The sequence below is a fragment of the Lagenorhynchus albirostris genome, chromosome 2 (genome assembly GCF_949774975.1).
Source record: "Lagenorhynchus albirostris chromosome 2, mLagAlb1.1, whole genome shotgun sequence".
Lineage (NCBI taxonomy): Eukaryota > Metazoa > Chordata > Mammalia > Artiodactyla > Delphinidae > Lagenorhynchus > Lagenorhynchus albirostris.
The window spans coordinates 65,262,179-65,286,244 of NC_083096.1; the positions used below are offsets into that span (position 1 = coordinate 65,262,179).

General features: G+C 41.4%; 1 protein-coding gene across 1 annotated transcript in view; it reads left to right on the plus strand.

Moving 5' to 3' along the window:
• The window catches only part of LOC132515427 (leucine-rich repeat-containing protein 37A3-like), a gene marked incomplete at its 5' end in the record, with an annotated part of 65,547 nt that extends 50,262 nt beyond the window's left edge, over positions 1 to 15,285 (plus strand). Inside the window, 3 exon segments of the mRNA XM_060141848.1 lie at positions 5,969 to 6,033; positions 14,185 to 14,297; positions 14,628 to 15,285. Coding sequence (XP_059997831.1) covers positions 5,969 to 6,033; positions 14,185 to 14,297; positions 14,628 to 14,732 — 283 coding nt within the window.
• Positions 15,286 to 24,066: the final 8,781 nt, after the last annotated feature.

Below are 24,066 nucleotides of genomic sequence, written 5' to 3' on the forward strand. Positions count from 1 at the left end.
TGGAACACTTCTTCTTTATCCATTCATCTGCTGATGGACATTTTGGTTGCTTCACTGTCTTGGCTATTGTGAATAAGGCTGCAGTGCAGCTTTTGCAGCCCGGGTCTTCTCGATTCTGGTCTTCTCAGGTGAGAGGCCCAGTGGTGTGAATGCTGGATTGAATGGTATCTCAACTTTTACTTTTAATCGCAGCTCCTTTCTGTTCTCAGTATTGGCTGTTACCACTTTACATCTCACCAGTAGCTAGAGGGTACACAGTTCTCTAAAAGCCCTTCAGAATTTATTGTTTGTAGACTTTTTGCTGATGGTCAGTCGATTGGTGTGAGTTGAAATCTTTTTGTAGATTAGATTTGCATGAGTCTAATAATTCCTGAGGTTGAGCTTTTACCCATTTTCCTTTTTTTAAAAAAAAAAGTCAAACTTACCTCTTCATACTATCTTCTTGAAAAATTTGTCAGTTTTGAATTTTATTGTCCACTCCCTACCTCTGCACAATTGTTTAGGGCAGGTGTCCTTTACAGCCCTGAGTCCTTGTGAATGTTAAGAGACCATTAGCTGTGGGCTTAAAGCCGCTCTTGCGGGAAATGGCCACAAGGTGGCAGAATTTCTACATTTCTAACTCTGGGTTTTTTGGCAGCAGAGCCTTCCTGGAAATCGTGTTAGTAGGCTTCAAATTAGAGTGGAATGTGCCAGGGCACATCCCCAAGAGATTATATCTCCTTACTTCTTGTTTGTTTTTTTAATTTCATTTTTATTAATTATTAGAGCAAATTTGATTAAAATGTTGTGTTTGTTCTAGGTGTACAGAATCTGGTTCATCAGATCAATGTATCTGTCTATGCCTCTTTGGATCCTTTCCCGTGTATGTTATTATAGAGTGTTGAGTAGACATCTCTTGGTATTCCATACGTATTTTGTGATTATATATTTCATATGTATTGGTACATGTCTGTTAACACCCATATCCTAATTCATACATTCCTTACACTTTTCCATTTGGTTAAACATAATTTTTTTTCTTAATCCATGCTTTTCCTTCTCTTGGAAATAAGTTCATGAGTATCAATTTTTAGGTAACACCTATAAGTGATGTCATAGGATATCTGTCAGTTTCTTTCTTACTTCAAGTTGGGTGATTATCTCTAGGTCCTTATATGCTGGTGCAAACGGCACTGTTCCATTGTTTTCCATAGCTAATATTCCATTGTTTACATGGGCCACTTCCTCTTTGTGCATTTTTCTGTTGATGGACATTTTGGTTTCTTCCAAGTCTTGGCTATGTTAAATGTTCCTGCAGTGCAGGATTGCCAGCCTGTGTGTTTTCCATTCTGCTCTGCTCAGGTGATAGGCGCATCAAAGGACCTACCAGATCACGTGGTAGCTCAATTTTTACCCTTAATCGCACCTCCATTATGTTCTCACTACTTTCTGTTACCAGTTTACATCCCCCCAGCAGCTAGAGGGTACACAGTTCTCTGAAACCCCATTCAGCATTTATTCTTTGTAGACTTTTTTTCTGAAGAACATTCTGACGGCTGTGAGGTGAACATTTCTGTAATTGGATTTGCATGGCTTTATTAATTGCTGATGCGCATTTTTCAATTCCCTTTTATTTAAAAAAAAAGACAAAATGTGCGTAAAATATGCCTCTTGACATTGTCTTCTTGAAATGTTGACATCTTTTGAATTTTCTGGTTGATTTACGACCCCAGGATTTTTTTTGATGGCAGGTGTCATTTACAGTCCTGCAATTATTTTGAATATTAAGTGACCATTACCGCTGTTGTGTGAAACGAGCAGAAGGCGGCAGCACTTCTCCTTACCAAATCTGTTTAATAGGGCAACAGAGCCATAATAGAAGTTGTGTGGTAGGTTGTAAATTAGAACGGAATGTGCCAGGAAAAGCCCCTTAAGATTATGTCTCATTACTTCTTGTTTGTTTCTTTAATTTTTTATTCTTTATCATCACAGCAAATTAGATTACAATGTTTGGTTTGTTTTAGGTGTGCAAGATGTGGTTCTTTTACACATATACATATATGTATTCTTCTTCAGATCCTTTTCCCATGTAGGTTATGACACAAGGTTGAGTAGCCTTCTCTTGGTATGCCGTAGGTTTTTGGTGATTATATATTTCACATGTGTTTGTATATTTGTATATCTCTGTTAACCCCAGTATTGTAATGTATCCAATCCTCACACCTTTCCGTTTGGTGAACCATAAGTTGGTTTAATGAATCTGTGATTGCCTTTCTTTGTGGAAATATCTTCATTGGTATCAGTTTTTCGGTAACACCCATAAATGATATGATAGGATATGTGTCTTTCACTTTCTTTCTTACTACCAGTTGCCTGATTACCTCTAGATTCCTCTATGGTCCTGCAAATGGCATTGTTTCATTTTTTTCCTTGGCTAACATTCCATCTCTACATGTAGCAGTTTTTCTTTGTCCACTCATCTCTTGATGGACGTTTTGGTTGCGTCCATGTCTTGGCTATTGCAATACTTCTACAGTGCAGATTTTCCTGCCTGTGTCTTTCCACTTCTGTCTTCTTAGGATATAGCCCGAGAAGTGGGCCTGCTGGATCGTATGGTAGCTCAAAGTTTACCTTTTAAAGGCACCTCCATTCTGTTCCCATTAGTGGCTCTTACCAGGTTACGTCCCACTTCAAATGGAGGGTATGCATTTCTCCAAAACCTCTTCAGCATTGATCGTTTGTAGTTTCTTTTGCTGATGGTTATTCTGAGTGTTGTGAGCTGATACTTCTTTGTGGTTGGATATGCATGTGTCTCATAGTCCCTTGAAATTGAGCTTTCAGGCATGTCCTTTTATTTTTCAAGCTGTTATTGCAGCTGACTTCTTCAAATTGCTTTCTTGAAGTATGTGCCACATTTTGAAACTTTATGGCCTTTACCTGCATCAAGACTTTTTAAGGGCAGGTTTCATTTGCAGCCCTGCAGTACTTGTGCATATGAAGTGCCCATTAGCACAGATTTCAAAGCTGCTGTTGCAGGTATCGGCCAGAAGGTGGCAGCATTTCTACGTTCCCCACTCTGGTACCTAGGGAAACAGACCTTCCTGCCAGTGGTGTTCCTCAGTTATAAATTAGAGTGGAATGTGCCCGGATAAACCCACCAAAGCTGATGTCTCCTTACTTTGTTTTTGAAATTTAATTTATATATTTTATTGGAGTAATATTCCATTGTGTACATGGACCACTTCTTCTTTGTGCACTCCTCTGCAGATGGACATTTTCGTTGCTTCCAAGTGTTGCCTATGGTAAATATTGCTGGAGTGCGGTATTGCCAGCCTGTGACTTTTGATTCTCATTTTCTCAGATGATAGGCCCAGCAGTGGGTACGATTCACTGACTGGTAACTCAGTGTTTACCTTTTCAAAGCACCTGCATTGTGTTTTCATTAGTGGCTCTTACCACGTCCCAATTAACACCGAGGGTACGCATTTTTCCACAAGCCCTTCGGCATTTATTGTTTTTAGAAGGTTTGCTCATGGCCATTCTGACTGGTGTGAGCTGATAGGATTTTGTAATTTGGATTTGCATGTCTTTAATAATTCCTAATATTCAGCATTTTCCCACACCTTTCTCTTTTATTTAGAAAAAAATGGTGAGTACAATATACCTCTTGAAATTGTCTTTTTGGAAGGTTGCCCTCTTTTGAATTTTGTGGTCGATTTTCGACCCCAGGAATTTTTTTTGAGGGCACGTGTCATTTACAGGCCTGCAGTGAGTGTGAATATTTAGTGACCATTAGCACTGGGTTTAAAGCTGCTGTTGTGGGAAACGGCCACAAGGCGGCAGCTTTTCTCCATTCCCAAATCTGAGTAATAGGGCAGCAGAGCCTTTCTGGAAGTAGTGTTCCCAGGGTGTAAATTAGAATGGAATGTGCCAGGAAAAAGCCCCTGAAGTTTATGTCTCATTACTTCTTGTTTGTTGTTTTAATTGTTTTAATCAGGGTAATGATTAGAATACAGTTTGTCCTAGGTGTACACAATCTGGTTCATTAGTACATCATATATATCTATTCATGTACAGATCCTTTTCCCATGTAAAGGATTACAGAGTGTTCTGTAGACCTCCCTTGCTGTGTGCTCGGGCTTTTTGATATATGTTATTAATCTGTATTTGTTTAGGTACAGTAAACCTAATCTTAATTTATCCATTGCCACCACCTTTCCTTTTAGATAAGCGTATATGTTTTCTAAGTCTGTGTGTGTCTTTCTCTGTGGAAATATGTCCATTTTTTTCAGTTGTTAGTTAACACCTATAAGTGATATCATAGGATGTATGTCTTTTGCTTTCCAACTTACCTCATGTTCTGTGATCATCTCTAGGCTCATCTATGGTACCTCAAAGAGCAGTGCTTCATTGTTTTCCATGGCTAATATTCCATTGTGTACATGGACCGCTTCTTCTTTATCCATTCATCTGTTGCTGGACATTTTGGTTGCTTCACTGTCTTGGCTATTGTGAATGAGGCTGCAGTGCAGCTTTTGCAGCCTCTGTCTTCTGGATTCTGGTCTTCTTGGGTGTGAGGCCCAGCGGAGGGCCTGCTGCATCGAATGGTAGCTCAATTTTTACTTTTAAACGCAGCTCCTTTCTGTTCTCATTATTGGCTGTTACCACTTTCCATCTCACTGGCAGCTGGAGGGTACACAGTTCTCGAAAACCACTTCAACATTTATTATTTGTAGACTTTTTGTTGATGGTCAGTCGACCTGTGTGAGTTGAAAGCTCTTTGCAGATTACATTTGCATGAGTGTAATAATTCCTGAGGTTGAGCTTTCATCCATTTGCCTCTTTTTTAAAAGACAGTGAGTAAAACTTACATCTTCATACTATCTTCTTGAAAAATTTTCCTGTTTTGAATTTTGTTGGCCATTCCCTACCTCAGGACAGTTTTTGAGGGCAGGTGTCCTCTACAGCCCTGAGTCCTTGTGAATGTTAAGTGACCATTAGCTGTGGGTTTAAAGCCACTCTTGCGGGAAACGGCCACAAGGCGGCAGCATTTCTACATTTCCAACTCTGGGTTTTGGGGCAGCAGAGCCCTTCCTGGAAATAGTGTTAGTAGGCTACAAATTAGAGTGGAATGTGTCAGGGCACACCCCCAAGAGCTTATATCTCCTTACCTCTTGTTTGTTTTTTAAATTTAATATGTATTTATTATCAGAGCAAATTTGATAAAAATGTGTTTGTTCTAGTTTTACAGCATCTGGTTCATTACATCTATGCATCTATCTATTCATCTTTGGTTCTTTTCCCATGTAGGTTATTACAGAGTGATGAGCTCAGTTTTTAACTTTAAACGCACCGCTGTTCTCTTCTCACTACTGGCTGTTACCAGTTCACGTCCCAGCAGCAGCTAGAGGGTACACAGTTCCTAAAACCATTTCAGCATTCATGTTTTGTAGACGATTTTGCTGGTGATGATTCTGACGGTGGTAAGGTGAACGTTTTTGTAGATTGCGTTTTCCTGGCTATATTAGTTCCTGATATTGAGCATTATTCCATGCATTTTTTTTTTTACCAAAATAAAAAGACAAGACAAATTGTGTGCAAAATATGCCTCTTGACATTGTCTTTTTGATATGTTGACGTCTTTTTAATTTTCTGGTCGATTTACAACCCCAGGAATTTTTTGAGGCCCGGTGTCCTTTACAGTCCTGCACATATTTTGGATATTTATTAAGTGACCATTAGCTCTTGGTTTAAAGCTGCTGTTGTGTGAAACAGCCACAAGGCGGCAGCATTTCTCCTTTACCAAATCCGGTTACCAGGGCAGCAGAGCCTTAATGGAAGTCCTGTTCTAGGTTGAAAATTAGAATGGAACGTGCCAGGAGAAATTCCTTCGTTTATGTCTCATTATTTCTTGTTCATATTTTCAATTTATTTTTTTTTTAATTGCAGCAAACTCGATTACAATGTTTGTTTGTTTGTTTTGTTCTAGGTGTGCAAGATGTGGCTCTTTCACACATATACATATATCTGTTCTTCTTCGGATCCTTTTCCCAGGTAGGTTATGACACAATGTTGTGTAGTCTTCTCTTGGTATTCTGTAGGCCTCTGGTGATTATATATTTCACCTGTGTTTGTATATCTCTGTTAACCCCAATATCGTAATGTATCCAATCCTCACACCTTTCGATTTGGGGAACCGTAAGTTGGTTTCATGAATCTGTGATTGCCTTTCTCTGTGGAAATATCTTCGTTGGTAATCAATTTTTCAGTAACACCTATAAGTGATATACGTTAGGTGTCTTTCGCTTTCTCACTTACTACAAGTTGCGTGATTACCTCTAGACTCATCTATGGTGCTGCAAGTGGCATTGTTCCATTTTTTCCCGAGCCAATATTCCATCTCTACATGTAGCAGTTCTTCTTTGTCCACCCATCTGTTGATGGACTTTTGGTTGTTTCCATGTCTTGGCTGTTGTAATACTGCTGCAGTGCAGATTTGCCTGCCTGTACCTTTCCGATTCTGTCTTCTTAGGTTATAGGCCCACGAGTGGGCCTGCTGGATCATATGGTAGCTCAATGTTTACCTTTTAAAGGCACCTCCGTTCTGTTCCCATTAGTGGCTCTTACCAGGTTATGTCCCACTTCAAATGGAGGGTATGCATTTCTCCACAACCTCTTCAGCATTGATCGTTTGTAGTTTCTTTCCTGATGGTTATTCTCAATGGTGTGAACTGATACCTCTGTGTGGTTGGATTTGCATATGTCTCATAATCCCTTGAAATTGAGCTTTCAGGCATGTCCTTTTATTTTTCAAACTGTTATGACAGCTTAGTTCTTCAAATGGTTTTCTTGAAATATGTGCCACATATTGAAATATTTTGGCCTTTACCTCCCTCGAGGCATGATGAGGGCAGGTTTCCTTTACAACCCTACAGTACTTGTTCAAATGAAGTGACAATTGGCATAGGTTTTACAGCTGGTTTTGCAGGTAACGGCCAGAGGGTGGCAGCATTTCATAATTCTATGAAATGTAATTGAACACAAAATATTTTTTTTTCTTTTAAATTTCCATTGGTTTTTTTTGTGTTTTTTTTTTTTTTTTTGCGGTACGCAAGCGTCTCACTGTTGTGGCATCTCCCATTGTGGAGCACAGGCTCCGGATGTGCAGGCCCAGCAGCCATGGCTCACGGGCCTAGCTGCTCCATGGCATGAGGAATCCTCCCGGACTGCGGCACGAACCTGTGTCCCCTGCATTGGCAGGAGGACTCTCAACCACTGCGCCACCAGGGAAGCCCCACTGTTAATTTTTTAAAGTACCATTATAATTGAAGTTCTTTGTAAAAAGTGAAATTTAAAAAGATGAAAGGAAAAGATAATATTTTACCACTTGCCATCCTTTCCCATTTACTGAAATGACCAGCATAATGTGTAGAGTTCTCATTTTATCCAGGTTTTCTATGCATCTGGAATATCATGCTTCTCACTGTAGAAAAACAGATTTAGCTCTCACACTTTTAATAGGCTACATAACAGTCCATAGAACAGAAGTACCGACTATTTCAGACTTAGCTTTTTGAGGGACACTCAGGTTACTTTGTTTTATTTTGTTGTTCTTTTTTTTCGGGAGTGGTAGGAGTTTATTAATTTTTTATTGCTGTGTTGGATCTGAGTTTCTGTGCGAGGGCTTTCTCTAGTTGTGGCAAGCGGGGGGCCGCTCTTCATCTCACCGCATGGGCCTCTCACTATCGTGGCCTCGCACTATCGTGGCCTCGCACTATCGTGGCCTCTCTTGTTGCGGAGCACAGGCTCCAGATGCGTGGGCTTGGTGGTTGTGGCTTAATCGCCTAGTTGCTCCACGGCATGTGGGATCCTCCCAGACCAGGGCTCGAACCGGTGTCCCCTGCATTAGCAGGCAGATTCTCAACCACTGCACCACCAGGGAAGCCCCCTATTTTGTTGTTATGCTAATTTGCTTTAACCCAAGAAAATATTTTTTTGAAATACAAAAAAACAAAATTAAGCTGGGGTAAGGATTAGGGTTTCGGGTTAGGGTTAGGATACGGGTTAGGATTATTGTACGGTTTAGAGTATGGTTCAGGGTTAGGGTTATGGTATGGGTTAGTGTTAGGGTACAGTTTAGGGTATGGCTTAGTGTTAGGGTATGGCTTAGGATTGCGGTATGGTTTATGTTCGGGGTTAATGTTAGGTTTAGTGTACGGGTTAGCCTTAGGTATGGGTTAGGGTAAGGGTTAGGTTTAGGTATAGTGTTAAGGGACAGGGACGGTATAGGGTACAGGTTAGGATACGACGACGGTTTAGGGTTAGCGTATGTGTTAGGGTACGGGTTAGTGTATGGGTTCGGATTAGGGTCCAGGTTAGGGTAAGGCTTCGGGTGAGTGTTAGGGTTAGGGAATGGGGACGGTTTAGGGTACAGGTTAGGGTACGACGATGGTTTAGGGTTAGGGTACGGGTTAGTGTTAGTGTACGGGTTCGAGTAAGGCTTCGGGTAAGTGTTAGGGTTAGGGAACAGGGACGGTTTAGGGTACACGTTAGGGTACGACGACAGTTTAGGTCTAGTGTACGTGTTGAAATGGGTTCGGGTTAGAGTAAGGCTTCGGGTAAGTGTTATGGTTAGAGTTAGGGAACGGGGATGGTTTAGGGTACCGTTTAGGGTACGACGACGATTTAGGGTTAGCTACGGGTTAGGGTATGGGTTAGTGTTAATGTATGGGTTAGAATTAGGGTCCGGGTTAGGGTAAGGCTTGGGGTAAGGGTTAGGGTACAGGTTAGTGTTAGTGCTGGGTTAAGATTAGGGTTAGAGAGAGGGAACGGGGATGGCTTAGGGTACAGGTTAGGGTATGACAAGTGTTTAGGGTTAGCGTACGTGTTAGGGTACAACAACGGTTTATGCTTAGCGTACGTATTAGGGTACGGGTCAGTGTTAGCGTACGGGTTAGGGTAAGGCTTCGGGTAAGGGTTAGGGAACTGGTATGGTTTAGGGTACAAAAACGGTTTAGGGTTAGCGTACGTGTTAGGGTATGGTTTACTGTTAGTGTACAGGTTTGGATTAGGGTATTGGTTAGGGTAAGGGTTAGGGAACGGGGATGGTTCAGGGTAGAGGTTAGGGTACGACAATGGTTTAGGGTGAGCGTACATGTTAGGTTACTGGTTAGTGTTGGCGTACGGGTTAGGGAAAGGCTTCGGGTAAAGGTTACGGTTAGGTTTAGGGTTATGGTTAGGGAACGGGGACCGTTTAGGGTACAGGTTAGTGTACGACAACGGTTTAGGGTGAGGTACGTGTTAGGTACGGGATAGTGTTAGTGGACGGGTTAGGGTAAGGTTTAGGGTACAGGTTAGGGTACGACGACAGTTTAGGTCTAGCGTACGTGTTGAAATGGGTTCGGGTTAGAGTAAGGCTTCGGGTGAGTGTTGTTAGGGTTAGGGAACGGGGACAGTTTAGGGTACGACGACGATTTAGGGTTAGGGTATGGGTTAGTGTTAGTGTATGGGTTAGGATTAGGGTACGGGTTAGGGTGAGGGAACGGGGACGGCTTAGGGTACAGGTTAGGGTACGACAACATTTTAGGGTTAGGGTACGGGTTAGGGGATGGGGACAGTACAGGTTTCCGTAAAACAACGGTTTAGCATTAGCATTCGACGGTACAGGTAAGTGTTCAAGTTATAGTTAGTCCTACTCTTAGTCCCAAAGTCGTGAACCTGTCCCTAACTAAGGCCTGCGGGCTCCTCCTAACTCACACTGGAGCTAACAAAGGCTCTGATGCTCCCCCTGTAATGCCCTTCAGGCATCAATAAGTTAAAGTCCTGACATTATTCGGAGGTAATATCCTGACCCGTATCTTACCAATCTCCTAAAACTATCCCAAAGTACACCCTGACAATGTCCATAACTAAGTGAGGCCCTGACACTATCTTCTACGAACACACAAAGGTTGATCCTACACAGACACCTGTACTACTGCTACATCTTACCCTAACACTGTCCCTCACTCAAGCCCTACAGATAGGCCTCACTAGGCCCTGTTGGCATAGCTTACTTAGGCTCTGACGCTGTCCCTAGGTCATTTCGTGACACTATCCCTGACCTGTAAACTAACTCTGTCCCAAGCTAATTACCTGCCTCTTATCCTCACTGAAGCCCTAATGCTCCCCCTAACTAATTAAGTCCCTGACACTTTCTCTAAGGCCCACACACTGTCCTTAAGGAAGCCCTGTCCGTAAGTAAAGGCCTAAGGCTCTACCTAAATCAGGCCCTGTAGCTATGCTTAAGTGACCTCTTCATGCTGTAACTAACTCAAACCCTGATCATGTCTTTAACTAAGACCATTTTGCTGACCCAACAAAGGCGCTGATACACCTCCTACATGCCCTGACAGTGTCCTCACCTAACGGCCTGACAAAAAGCCTCACTCAGTCCCTGGCACTCTCCCTCTGTCCCTACCTGAAGCCATGACACTAATTCTTAATACGTCCCCGATACTCTCAGTGACTAACGTCTTCACAATTGCCCTAGGTCGTTTCCTCAGACGATCCCAAAACTTAGCAACTTTCCTACCTCTTATGCTAACTGAAGCCCTTATGCTGTGAGTACCTCAGGCCCTGAATTTAGTCCCACAGCCGTGACACTGTCCCTAACTAACGCTTTAACACTATTCCTAACTCAGGCCCTGCCACAGTACATAAAACAGACACAGATGCTACTCCTATCTATCTCAGGCCTTGACACTTTCCCTGACTAGACTAAAGCTCTGCTACCGTCAATATCTAAAGTCCTGACAGAATCCTGAGCTTCTTATATCCTGACTTATGTTTTATTAAAGTCCTGAAACTGTCCCACAGAAAGCCTTGACGCTGTCCCTGAGCCCATGACGCTCTCTCTACCACAGGCCCTGATAATATCGTTAACAAACCCCTTATTCTGTTCCTACCGAGGCCCTTATGCTGCTCCTTAATCATGCCCTGACACTGACTCCAGGCCTCAATCACGCCCTCTCACTCTCCCTAACTCAGGCTCTAACGCTGTCCCTTCCTGAAGCCCTGACACTGCACCTAAATTAGGAACTGATACTCTAAGTAGGTATGGTCCTCACACTAAACCTACGTCATGTTCTGACGCTATTCCTACACCTCAACCTAACCTTCTCTTTACATAACGTCAAGTCTCTTATGCTAACTAAATCCCTAATGCTGTCCCGTCAACCCGGCTCCAACTGAGGCCTGCAGGCTGTCATTAACAAAGATCCTCAACTTATCTATAACTAATGCACTGACACTCTCCCTAATTAAAAACTGAGAATGTCTCTGACTAACTCCCTGACTCTGTCTTTAACTACTGGCATCACTCTTTCTCTAACCAACTTCCTAACACATTCCCTAACTACCACCCTGACACAATCCCTAATAACTTGCCCTGTCCCTCATTAATGCCCTGATTCACGCCATACATGATGAACAAAAGACAACACTAAAGTCCAGACAATGTCACTAATGACCCAAAACGTCTCTAAGGCCCTCAATTTATCTTTACCAGAGGCCATGACAGTGTGCCTAATGAAGAACCTGACACTGTCTCTAACTAAAACCCTGAGTCACTCTTTCCCCAAATACTCCCTGACGCTGCCCCCACCCAAAGCCCTGACGGTGTGCCTAATTGCCTGAGCTGTCTTTCAATAATACCCTCACCGTGTCCATAACTAACGCCCTGATGATGTCCCTAACCAACAACCTGAAGTGTCTCTTACTAAGCCTCTCAAGTTTTTCTCTGAGGCCCTGAAACTCTCCCTAATTAAGGCCTTCACACTGTCTGTATGTAATACCCTGATACAGCTCCTACCTGAGATTCTGATTCTTTCACTAAGACCTTGAAGTCTCTGCCTGAGAAGCTGACACTGTCTATAACTAATTTCCTCCCTACATAACCCCCTAACACTGGTCCTAACTACAGCCCTGACACTAACCCTATCTAAGGCCCTGACGATATCTCTAATAGACTTCAATGTCCCTCACTCCGATCCTGAACCTCTCCATTACTAAGGCCCTGAATATATGCCTGAAGACAACTCTGACCCTATCCTAAGGCCCTGATCCTCTTCCGAACTAAGGGCCTTGATGCTCTCTCTACAGAAGGCCCTCACACTGCCCCTAAATGACGACCTCACACTGATCCCAAGTATGGACCTGCTCCTCTGCATAACTAACTAATGCCCTGAAGATGTCCGTCATTAAAACTCTGACACTGTCCCTAGCTAATGCCCTAAGCTATAAATTACAAAATCCCCAACACTATCCCCAAAACACTGACACCCTCCTAACTTAGGCTTTGATACTCTCCCTTACTGCCTAAGCGGTCACAAAATAACACCCAGATTCTGTTACTAGGGCCCTGAATATATCCCTAAGAAAGTCTCTGAAGTGTCCCTAACTAAACTAATAGCCTGAACTGTCTCTTACTAAAGCCCTCAAGTTATTTCTGAGGTCCTGACAACGCTGTCCCTAACTAAGGCCCTATTGCTGGCCCTAAATAACGTCCTGATGCTGAATCTAATTGGGACCCTAATGCTCTTCCTAACTAACTCCTTCATGCTCACTCTCCCTGAGTCCCTAAAACTGTCTGTAACCAATGACCTGACTCTTTCCCTAACTAACACCCTACTTTTTTCCCTCATTAATGCCCTGACACTAGTCGACACTACAGCCCTGATGCTGGCCCAATCTAACACCTTGACAATGTCCCTAACAGCCTTAGATGTCCCTCACTGTTAGCCTTACCCTGTCCCTCACAAAGACCCTGACCCTCTTCCTAACTAACATTCAAACGATGTCTCTACCTGAGACACTGTCACTGTCTATAATAATGTCCAACTCTTTCCCTAACACCCTAATCCTCTCCATAACTAAAGCCCAGAATATGTCCCTAAGTATGTCTCTGAAGCTGTCCTTAACTAAGGCCCTAATACTCTCTCTATGTAAGGCACGGACACTATCTATAATAATAGCCTGACTCTTTCCCTAATTAATACCCTGATGCTGTCGGTAATTGAGGCCCTGAAGATGTCCCTAATACCCTTAGGTGTTCCTCTATATCACCCTGATCCTGTCCATAACTAAAGCCCTGAATATATCCCTACCAAAGTGTCTGACACTGTCCCTAACTAACGCCCTGATACTATCTCTACCTCAGAATCTGAAATTCTAATCTCCTGACTCTCCCTAACTAACATCCTGACGCTACCCATAAGTAACGCCCTGACACTCTTCTTAAGTAACGACTTGCCGCTGTCCCTACCTAAAACCCTGACATTCTCTGTAGCTAATGACCTGACTCTTTCCCTAACTAACACCCTAGTTTTCATCCTAACTAATGCCCTGACACTGGTTCTCATTATGACCATGATACTACCTCTAAGGTCCTGCATATATCCCTAAGCAACAGCCTGAACTCTGTTTAACTAAGCCTCTCACGTTATCTCTAAGTGAAACACTGACACTCTCCCTAACTTAGGACCTGATGCTGTCCCTTATAGTCTAAGCTGTCACTAAATAATGCCCTGATGCTGTCCATAACTAAGGCCCTAACTATGTCCCTAAGAAGGTCTCTTACGATGTCCCTAACTAACGACCTGAACTCTCTCACTAAGGCCCTACATTATCTCTACGTGAGGCCCTGATGCTCTCCCTAACTATGGCCCTCAAGCTGTCACGCATAACATTTACTGTCACTAAATAATACCCCTATCCTGACCATTACTAAGGCCCGGAATATATCCCTAAGAAAGTCTTTCATGTGTCTCTAACTAACGGCCTCAACAGGCTTATACTAAAGCCGTCAAATTTTCTCTGAGGTCCTGACACTATCGCTAACTAAGGCCTAGCAGCTGCCCCTAACTAATAACCTGACGTTTTCCCTAATATGGGTGAAGCTCCGATGCTCTTCTTCACTAACGCCTAAACAAATTCTCTACCTGAGGCCCTAACACTGTCTGTAACTAATAACCTGACTCTTTACCTAACAAACAAACACCCTAATTATATCCCGCACTAATGCCCTGACAATGGTCTTACCTTTGGCCCTGATGCTGGCCCTAAGTAATGACATGACACTGGCCCTTACTAAGGCCTCACTCCGGGGTTCTCCAAGGCTACTGAGCAGTTCTCTCTTGTCCGCATCTCCACCCAACTATGTGCCAGCAGCCACTCTAACATTCTGCAGTACAGTGGTCCCACGTGCGATCTGCCTGTGTCCGGTCACCTGCAGGAGGAAAGTCATGGCCACTCCACCCTCCAAGAGACTGCGACTCACAGTAGGAACCTCTCAGCCACTGGCTGGACACAGGGTTCTGGGTCCTTGTTTGTTGTACACCCCTTGCAGTTACCTCTAACATTTTTAACTGTATGTTCCCCCCCCCCGCATATTTATAATATAAATTATTTGCCACATTAAAATCCAGTAATGACGCTCTTACAATGAGCAGGAAAACACTGGATGCCCCCCCAATAATCTATTACTTGGAGGATTTAAAATTCTAATAAAAAAACACTCACTCTCCACACCCGCTTGGGCATCACCACAAATCAGGAATCAGCTGCATCCTTTATTTCTCCCTCTGATTTTCCTGAACCTTTCCTTCCAGGAGAAATCTCTTCGCTCCGCGGAAGCTGTGAGTGGTGGCCTTCACGTAAATCTGAGACTAAAGGACAACAGGAAGAGAGACACAGGAGGACATGAGAATCGCTGACGGAGAGAACCACGGGCATCCACATTCAATCGCAAACAGAGAGTCTACATTAGTCTCCAGCGAAGCTAATGTCCACCAGGGTCTAGCCCCACTACCCTTGTCACCTGGTGAGGAGACTGGAGACAGCGAAACCCCCATAGCCACTCTCACAGAAATCAGGGAGAGCATCCCTAACAGTCAAACTGAAAATGGTCATGATATGAAAGAATAACATACCCTTTCAGAAAACTGAAGACTGTTCTCTTGCTTCTCAAAAACTTGCAAATACTCTGTGTCCTTCTAGAAGCATATTGAAACCTTCAGCCTTAGACGGCAGTAATGGGAGGGCATCTGAGCTCAAAACCATCCAACACTCACACCCTAAGGGTGCTGAGGATGACCCGTGTCCACCCCTCGGCTGCTGTGGGGCCTGAAATCCCCTAATCACTGAGGACGGCAGGGCCTCACAGACACTCCACTGGACCACCAAGGGCTTGGCTGATGGGCTAAAATCCTTTATCAAATACATGCTTTGCAAACATCTTCGCCATTTTCGATAATGGATTATCTTATTCCTTGCTCCTTTTATACACAACTGTTTTTCATTTTCAAAAGTCCAATTCATCTATTTTGTCTTTTGTTCCTTCTGCTTTTCGTAGATCTACAAAATCATGATCAAATCCGAGGTCATGAACACGGACTCTCATGTTTTCTTCTACGAGTTTTATAATTTTGCTTCTGCCATATAGACCTTCCGTCCATTTTCGGTTCATTTTGCATATGGCGGAAGGGTAGGTAAGGTTCCAACTTTACTCTTCTGCATGTGGCTATCCAGTTGTTCCAGAACCTGTGCTCACACTTTGGGAGAAAATACCTGCAAATAATGTGATCAACAAGAGCTTACTTCTAAAATATACAAACAGCTCATACAACTCAAAGAACAAAAAAAAATCAAAAAATATACACAATTTTAGAAAGTCTAACTACACATTTCTCCAAAAACATACAGATTACCAAGAGGCACCTGAAAAGATGCTCCACATCGCTAATTATTAGAGAATCCCAATCAAAACTACACTTAGGGGCTTCCCTGGTGGTGCAGTTGTTTGGAGTCTGCCTGCCCTGGTCCGGGAGGATCCCGCGTGCCGCGGAGTGGCTGGGCCCGCGGGCCGTGGCCACTGGTCCTGCGCGACCGGAGCCTGTGCTCCGCAGCAGGAGAGACCACAGAGGTGAGAGGCCCACGTACCATTAAAAAAAAAAAAACTACACTTCGTTATCACCTCATAGTGTTAACAATGGGCATCATTCAAAAGTCTAGAAATAAATGCTAGAAAGGCTGTGCAGAAAAACGAACCCTCCTACACTACTGGGGAAAATGTAAATTGATGCAACCACTATGAAAACCAGTATGAACGTTCCTCAAAAACTAAACATAAAATTATCATATATACCAGCAATCCCACTCCTGGGCACACATCCAAACAAAACTATAACTCACACACATACGTGCACCTCAGCATTCACAACAACACTATTCACAATAGCCAAAACATGGAAGCAATCTGAATGTCCCTCAACAGATGAATGGATGTACAACATATAGTACACATATAAAATGGAATATTACTCACCCATAAAACAGAATTAAATAAGGCCATTTGCAGCTACATGGATAGACCTAGAGATTATCATACAAACTGAAATAAGTCAGAGAACAACAAATACCATATGATATCACTTATATCTGGATTATAAAATTAGACCCAAATGAACCTATCTACAGAACAAAAACACTCACAAATATAAAAAACACACTGGTGGTTGTCAAGGGTAAGACATAGGACAAGAATGAATTGGGAATTTGGGATTAGTAGATGTAAATTATTATATATAGAACAGATAGACAAGGTCTTACTGTACAGCACAAGGAACTGTATTCAATACCCTATAATTAACCATAATGGAAAAGAAAATAAAAAATATATGTATATAATATATGTACATATGAATCACTTTGCTGTACAGTAGAAATTGACACAACGCTGCAGATAGATAAACTATACTTCACTATCAATTACTTTCAAAGCACTTTAATAAATCAAGTCTTCTTTCTCTTACCCTTTAATCCCGACACAAATCTATAACACAAACTAACCTACATTACTCCACAGAGAACTTGTATCACACAAACTTTAATTATTGAACAAACGATGAATACCAGTTACACCATGGGATGACCTGATCCACTATGAAGTTTGTAAACCTTGTATCAAGCCTGCAAAGTCCACTAAATTTGAAAATTGAAACTAAAACAGAACCACCTATCCCAAAACGTCTCCACAACTAGTTATACAACATCACTTGGAAGCCATATACAATCAAATGAATATTGACAGAAACAACTATAGCCTTCCTTCTTTTTCCTTTTAGATGAAGACGATATTTAACGTGATGTATTCGGCCATTTCAGACTGTTACTCAATTTCCTGGGTAACTACCATGCACACAGAAGTTACACATCTTAGTTAACTTCTTTGTACAACTATATAAAGGTAGTTAATACCACAAAACTGTATACATAAAGTGAATTAAATGCTAAAGTCGTCTTTTCTAATTTTAATGACAATTAACAAAAAGTGCAACACTGATACTTGTTACAAAAATGAACATTAAAAACATTCTTAGTAAAAAAAGCCATACAGAAAAGTCCACCTAGATCCCATACTCATCTTGTCTGCTTCAAATGCATCAAGGTGGTCCAACTAAGGGAGAAACTCAGTAACGGTTCCAGAAAAACAAAACTAGATGACGATGGAAAAAGACATTTTCACACATTGGCACAGTATATCAAAGTTGAAGTGGGGCTGAATATTAAAATATAACATGGACATCAGGATTACTTCATGTAGGGGTTATATGCCGGTTCCTTGGGCAAATGTGAGTACTTTTTCCCATTATTGCAACTTCTTGCTACCTTTTAAATTACTGGAAACTAAATTACTTTTCTAGACAGACAACCATATCAATATCATGCCAGAATATCAGATAAGAGAGACATAAACTTTAGTGATAGAGGCCAAGACTTACCCACACCACGTTCAAACAAAGATGTGATACTTATTTCCCTTGTAGCGCTCCGCATGGTATGAACAGGCACCATGAAAAGAGTATATTAGTAGCTACCATCTCTTGGGTCCTGTAGATTACCTGGGGAGCAGGAGAAACTCTGAGATTTTAGTATTGCAGTTTTTCACATTACTTCAAAAAATACACTAAAAAATACATTCAGTACAGATGCAAAATATGAAATCAATATACACAAATCACTTTAGTTTCTATACACTACTAATGAACCACCAGCAAAAAAAATTAGAAAAATACCATTTACAATTCCATCAAAAATAACGAACCATTTAGCAATAAATTTAACCAAGGACATGAAACACCTATACTCAAAAAACTATAAACCATTGATAAAGAAACTAAAGACACAATACAAAACAACATTCCATGCTCATGCATCACAAAAATAACTTATTAAAATGTTTGGGAGAGGGGAAAGATGGCAAGAGTACAATGCAGAAATCACCTTCCTACCCACAGACACACCACAAATACATCTACACATGGAACAACTACGAAACACCTACTGACCACTGACACAAGACCTCAGACCTCCCAAAAGGCAAGAAACTCCCCACATACCTGGATAGGACAAAAAAAATAAATAGACACAAAAGACTGGAAACAAACCCTGCACCAGTGGGAGGTAGGTTTCCACACACTACGAAGCCCCTTCTCGGCGGGGAAACTGTGGGTGCCAGAAGGGAAAAGCTTCAGGGCCACGGAGGAGAGCACAGCCACAGGGGTACAGAGGACAAAGTGGACACATTCACACACAGAGGATTGGTGCCAACAGACATTCACCAGCCAGAGAGGCTTCTCTGCTCCCCCGCCAGGTCAAGCGTGGCTCAGAGCACGACCTCGGGCTTCATTCAAAACGCAGGGAGAAGACTTGGGTTAGTGACCTAAACACAACCTGAAGGTGTTACTGCACCACAGCTGCCTGGGAGGGATTCCGAGGAAAAGTCTAGACCTGCCGAACAGGAAAGAGACATTTTCTTCATTGTTTGTTTGCTAGTACGTGACGAGAGGGTATTCAAAGCGCTACTTCAAGTACCTCCACACATGGGCGTGAGCCACGGCTAACATTGCACACCCCAAAGACAGGCATGAGATGCTAAGGCAGCTGCTGCCACCACCAAGAAGCCTGTATACGACCACACATCACTATCCACACCTCCCTTCCAGTGAGCCTCTGCAGCCCGCCACAACCAGGGTCCCAGGATCCAGGGACAACTTCCCCAGGAAAATGCACATCACTCCTCAGCCCGGTGCAACGTTATGCCGGCCTCTACCACCGCAGGCCTGCCCCGCACTCCGTGGCCCTCTCTCCCCCCCGGCCTGATTAAACCTACCCCCCAATCAGCGACTCCTTTAACACACTCCTGTCTCAGTGAAAAACGTATACCCTCCAGCGACCTACATGCACAGGTGGTCCAAATCCAAACCTGAGCCCCAGAAACTCTGTGAACAAAAATAGAAAAGAGAAATCTCCCACAGCAGTCTCAAAACCACGAGATGAAAGCGCCATAATCAACTTGATACACCCTGCATCTGCGGAATACCTAAATACATGACGAATCATCCCAAATTGACTAGCTGGACTTTGAGAGCAAGATTTATGACTTTTCCCCCTTTTCCTCTTTTCCTGTGTACGTATATACTTCTCTGTGAGTTTCTGTCTGTATAGCTTTGCTTTCACCATTTCTCCTAGGGTTCTATCTGTCCTTTTTGTTTCTTTGCTTTTTCTACTTTTTAAAACAATTTTTCTTAATAATTATTGTTTATTTTAATAACTTCATTTCATTTTACCTTACTTTATTATATTTTCTATTCTCCTCTTTCTTTCTTTCTTTCTGCATTTTCTCCCTTTTACTATCAGGCGTCTGCATGAAACGCTCTTGGTGCCACAACCAGGACTCAGTGATGTGCCTCTGAGGTGGGAGAGCCAACTTCAGGACACTGGTCCACAACAGTCCTCCCACCTCCACGTAATATCAAATGGCTAAAAACTCCCAAAGATCTCCACCTCACCACCAACACCCAGCTTCACTCAACAACCAGCAAGCTACAGTGCTGGACACCCAATGCCAAACAAATAGCAAGACAGGAACACAACTCCACCCACTAGCAAAGACGCTGCCTAGAATCACAATAACTCCACAGACACCCCAAAACACACCACCAGACGTGAACCTGCCCACCAGAAACACAAGTTCCAGCCTCATCCACCAGAACACAGGCACTACTCCCCTCCACCACAAAGCCTACACGACCCACTCCACCATCTTTCACCACTGGGCACACACCAAAAACAATAGGAACTACGAACCAACAAGCTACAGAACGCAAACCCCAAACACGGGAAGATAAGCAACATGAGAAGACAGAAAAACACACAGCAGATAAAAGACCAACATAAAAACCCACCAGACCAAACAAATGAAGAGGAAATACACAGTCTACCTAAAAAAGAATTCAGAATAATGATAGTAAACATGATCCAAAATCTTGGAAATAGAATATAGAAAATACAAGAAACATTTAACAAGGACCTAGAAGAACTAAAGAGGAAACAAGCAATGATGAACAACACAATAAATGAAATTGAAAACATGATAGATGAGATCACTAGCAGAGTAACTGAGGCAGAAAAACGGATAAGTGACCTGAAATATTAAATACGGGAAATAACTACTACAAACAACAATAAAGAAAAAAGAATGAAAAGAAAGGACGACAGTCTCACAGACCTCTGGGACAACATGAAACACAATGTAAGAACAACATTAAACCTCTGGGACAACATTAAACGCATACAAATTATACAGCTTCCAGAAGAAGAAGAGACAAAAGAAAGGAACTGAGAAAACATTTAAAGACATTATACTTGAAAACTTCCCTAATATGAAAAAAGAAATAGTTAATCAACTCCAGGAAGCACACAGAGTCCCATACAGAATAAATACAAGGACAAATACACCAAGACACATATTAATCAAACTGTCAAAAATTAAATACAAAAAGCATAATAAAAGCAGAAACGGAAAATCAACAAATAACACACATGGGAATCCCCATAAAGTTAACAGCTGATCTCTCAGCAGAAACCCCGCAAGCCAGAAGGGAGTGGCAGAACATACTAAAAGTGATTAAGGAAAAACCTACAACCAAGACTACTCAACCCAGCAAGAACCTCATTCAGATCTGATGGAGAAATTAAAACCTTTACAAACAAGCAAAAGCTGAGAGAGTTCAGTACCACCAAACCACCTTTACAACAACTGCTAAAGAAACTTCTCTACACAAGAAACACAAGAGAAGGAAAAGACCTATAATAACAAAACCAAAACAATATACAAAATGGGAATAGGAACAAACATATCAATAATTACCTTAAATGTAAATTTACTACATGCTCCCACCAAAAGACACAGATTGGCTAAATGGATACAAAAACAACTACCTTATATATGCTGTCTACAACACACCAACTTCAGACCTAGAGACACACACAGACTGAAAATAAGCAGACGGAAAAAGATATTCCATGCAAATGGAAACCAAAAGAAACCTGAACTACCAATTCTCATATGACACAAAATAGACTTGAAAATAAACACTGTTAGAACAGACAAAGAAGAACACTACATAATGATCAAGGGACCGATCCAAGAAGCACATATAACAATTATAAATATTTATGCACCCAACATAGGAGCACCTCAATACATAAGGCAAATACTACCAGCCATAAAACAGTAAATCAACAGTAACACATTCATAGTAGGGGACTTTAACACCCGACTTTCACCCATGTACAGATAACCCAAAATGAAAATAAAAAAGCAAACACAAGCTTTAAAAGATACATTAAACAACATGGACTTCATTGATATTTATAGGACACTCCATCCAAAAACGACAGAATACACATTTTTCTCAAGTGCTCATGGAACATTCTCCAGGATACATCATATCTTGGGTCACATATCACACCTTCGTAAATTTAACAAAATTGAAATTGTATCAAGGATCTTTTCCAGCCACAACGCCATAAGACTAGATATCAATTACAGGAAAATATCTGTAAAAAATACAAACACATGGACACTAAACAATGTACAACTTAATAATGAAGTCATCACTGAAGAAATCAAACAGAAACTGAACAAACACCTAGAAACAAATGACAATGGAGACACAACGACCCAAAACCTATAGGATACAGCAAAAGCAGTTCTAACGAGTAAGTTTATAGCAATACAAGCCCACCTTAAGCAACAGGAAACATCTCAAATAAACAACCTAGCCTTGCACCTCAAGCAATTAGAGAAAGAAAAACAAAAAAATCCCAAAGCTAACAAAAGGGAACAAATCATAACACTCAGATCAAAAATAACTGAAAAACAAATGAAGGAAACAATACCAAATATCAATACAACTAAAAGCTGCTTCTTTGAGAAGAAAACCAAAATAGGTAAACCATTAGCCAGACTCATCAAAAAAAAAAAAAACGGAGAAATCTCAAATCAATACAATCAGAAATAAAAAAGGAGAAGTAACAACTGACACTACAGAACTAAAAAATATCATGAGAGATTACTACAAGCAACTCTACGCCAATAAAACAGACAATCTGGAATAAATGCACAAATTCTTAGAAATGCACAACCTGCCAACACCGAATCAGGAAGAAATAGAAAACATGAACAGACCAACCACAAGCACTAAAATAGAAACTGTGATTAAAAATCTTCCAACAAACAAAAGCCCAGGACCAGATGGCTTCACAGGCGAATTCCCTCAAACATTTACAGAAGAGCTAACACCTATCCTTCTCAAACTCTTCCAAAATATAGCAGAGGGAGGAACACTCCCAAATTCCTTCTACGAAGCCATCATAACCTTGATACCAAAACCAGACAAGGACGTCACAAAAAAAGAAAACTACACACCAATATCACTGATGAACACACATGCAAAAATCCTCAACAAAATACTAACAAACACTATCCAACAGCACATTAAAAGGATCATACACCATGATCAAGTGGGGTTAATTCCAGGAATACAAGCATTCTTCAATATATGCAAATCTATCAATGTGATAAAACATATTAACAAATTGAAGGACAAAAACCATATAATCATCTCAATACATGCACAGAAACCGTTTGCTTTTGACAAAATTCAACACCCATTTATGATAAAAACCCTGCAGAAAGTAGGCAAACAGGGAACTTTCCTCAACATCATAAAGGCCATATATGAAAAGCCCACAGACAACATCATTCTCAATGAAGAAAACCTGAAACCATTTCCACTAATATCAGAAACACAACAAGGTTGCCCACTCTCACCACTCTTATTCAACATAGTTTTGAAAGTTTTAGCCACAGCAATCAGAGAAGAAAAGGTAATTAAAAAATCCATATTGGAAAAGAAGAAATAAAACTGTCACTGTTTACAAGTGACATGATACTATGCATAGAGAATCCTAAACATGCTGCCAGAAAACTACTACAGCTACTCAATGAATTTCATAAAGAAGCAGGATATAAAATTAATGCACAAAAATCTCTGCCACTCCTATATACTAATGATGAAAAATCTTAAACTGAAATCAAAAAAACACTCCCATTTACCACTGCAACAACAAGAATAAAATATCTAGGAATAAACCTACCTAAGGAGACAAAAGACCTGTATGAAAACTTATAAGACACTGATGAAAGAAATTAAACATGATACAAATAGATGGAGACATATACCATGTTCTTCGACTGAAAAAATCAACACTGTGAAAATGACTCTACTACCCAAAGCAATCTATACATTCAATGCAATCCCTATCGAACTACCACTAGCATTTTTCACAGAACTAGAAAAAAAATTTTCACAATTTGTATGGCAACACACAACACCCCGAATACCCAAAGCAATCTTGCAAATGAAAAACGGAGCTGGAGGAATCAGGTTCCCAAACTAAACACTATACTACAAAGCTACAGTAATCAAGACAGTATGGTACTAGTACAACAACAGAAAGATACATCAATGGAACAAGATAAAAAGCCCAGAGATAAACCCACGCACATATGAACACCTTATCTTTGATAAAGCTGGCAGGAATGTACAAAGGAGAAAGGACAGCCTCTTCAATAAGTGGTGCTAGGAAACCTGGACAGATACATGCAAAAGTATGAGATTAGATCACTCCATAACACCA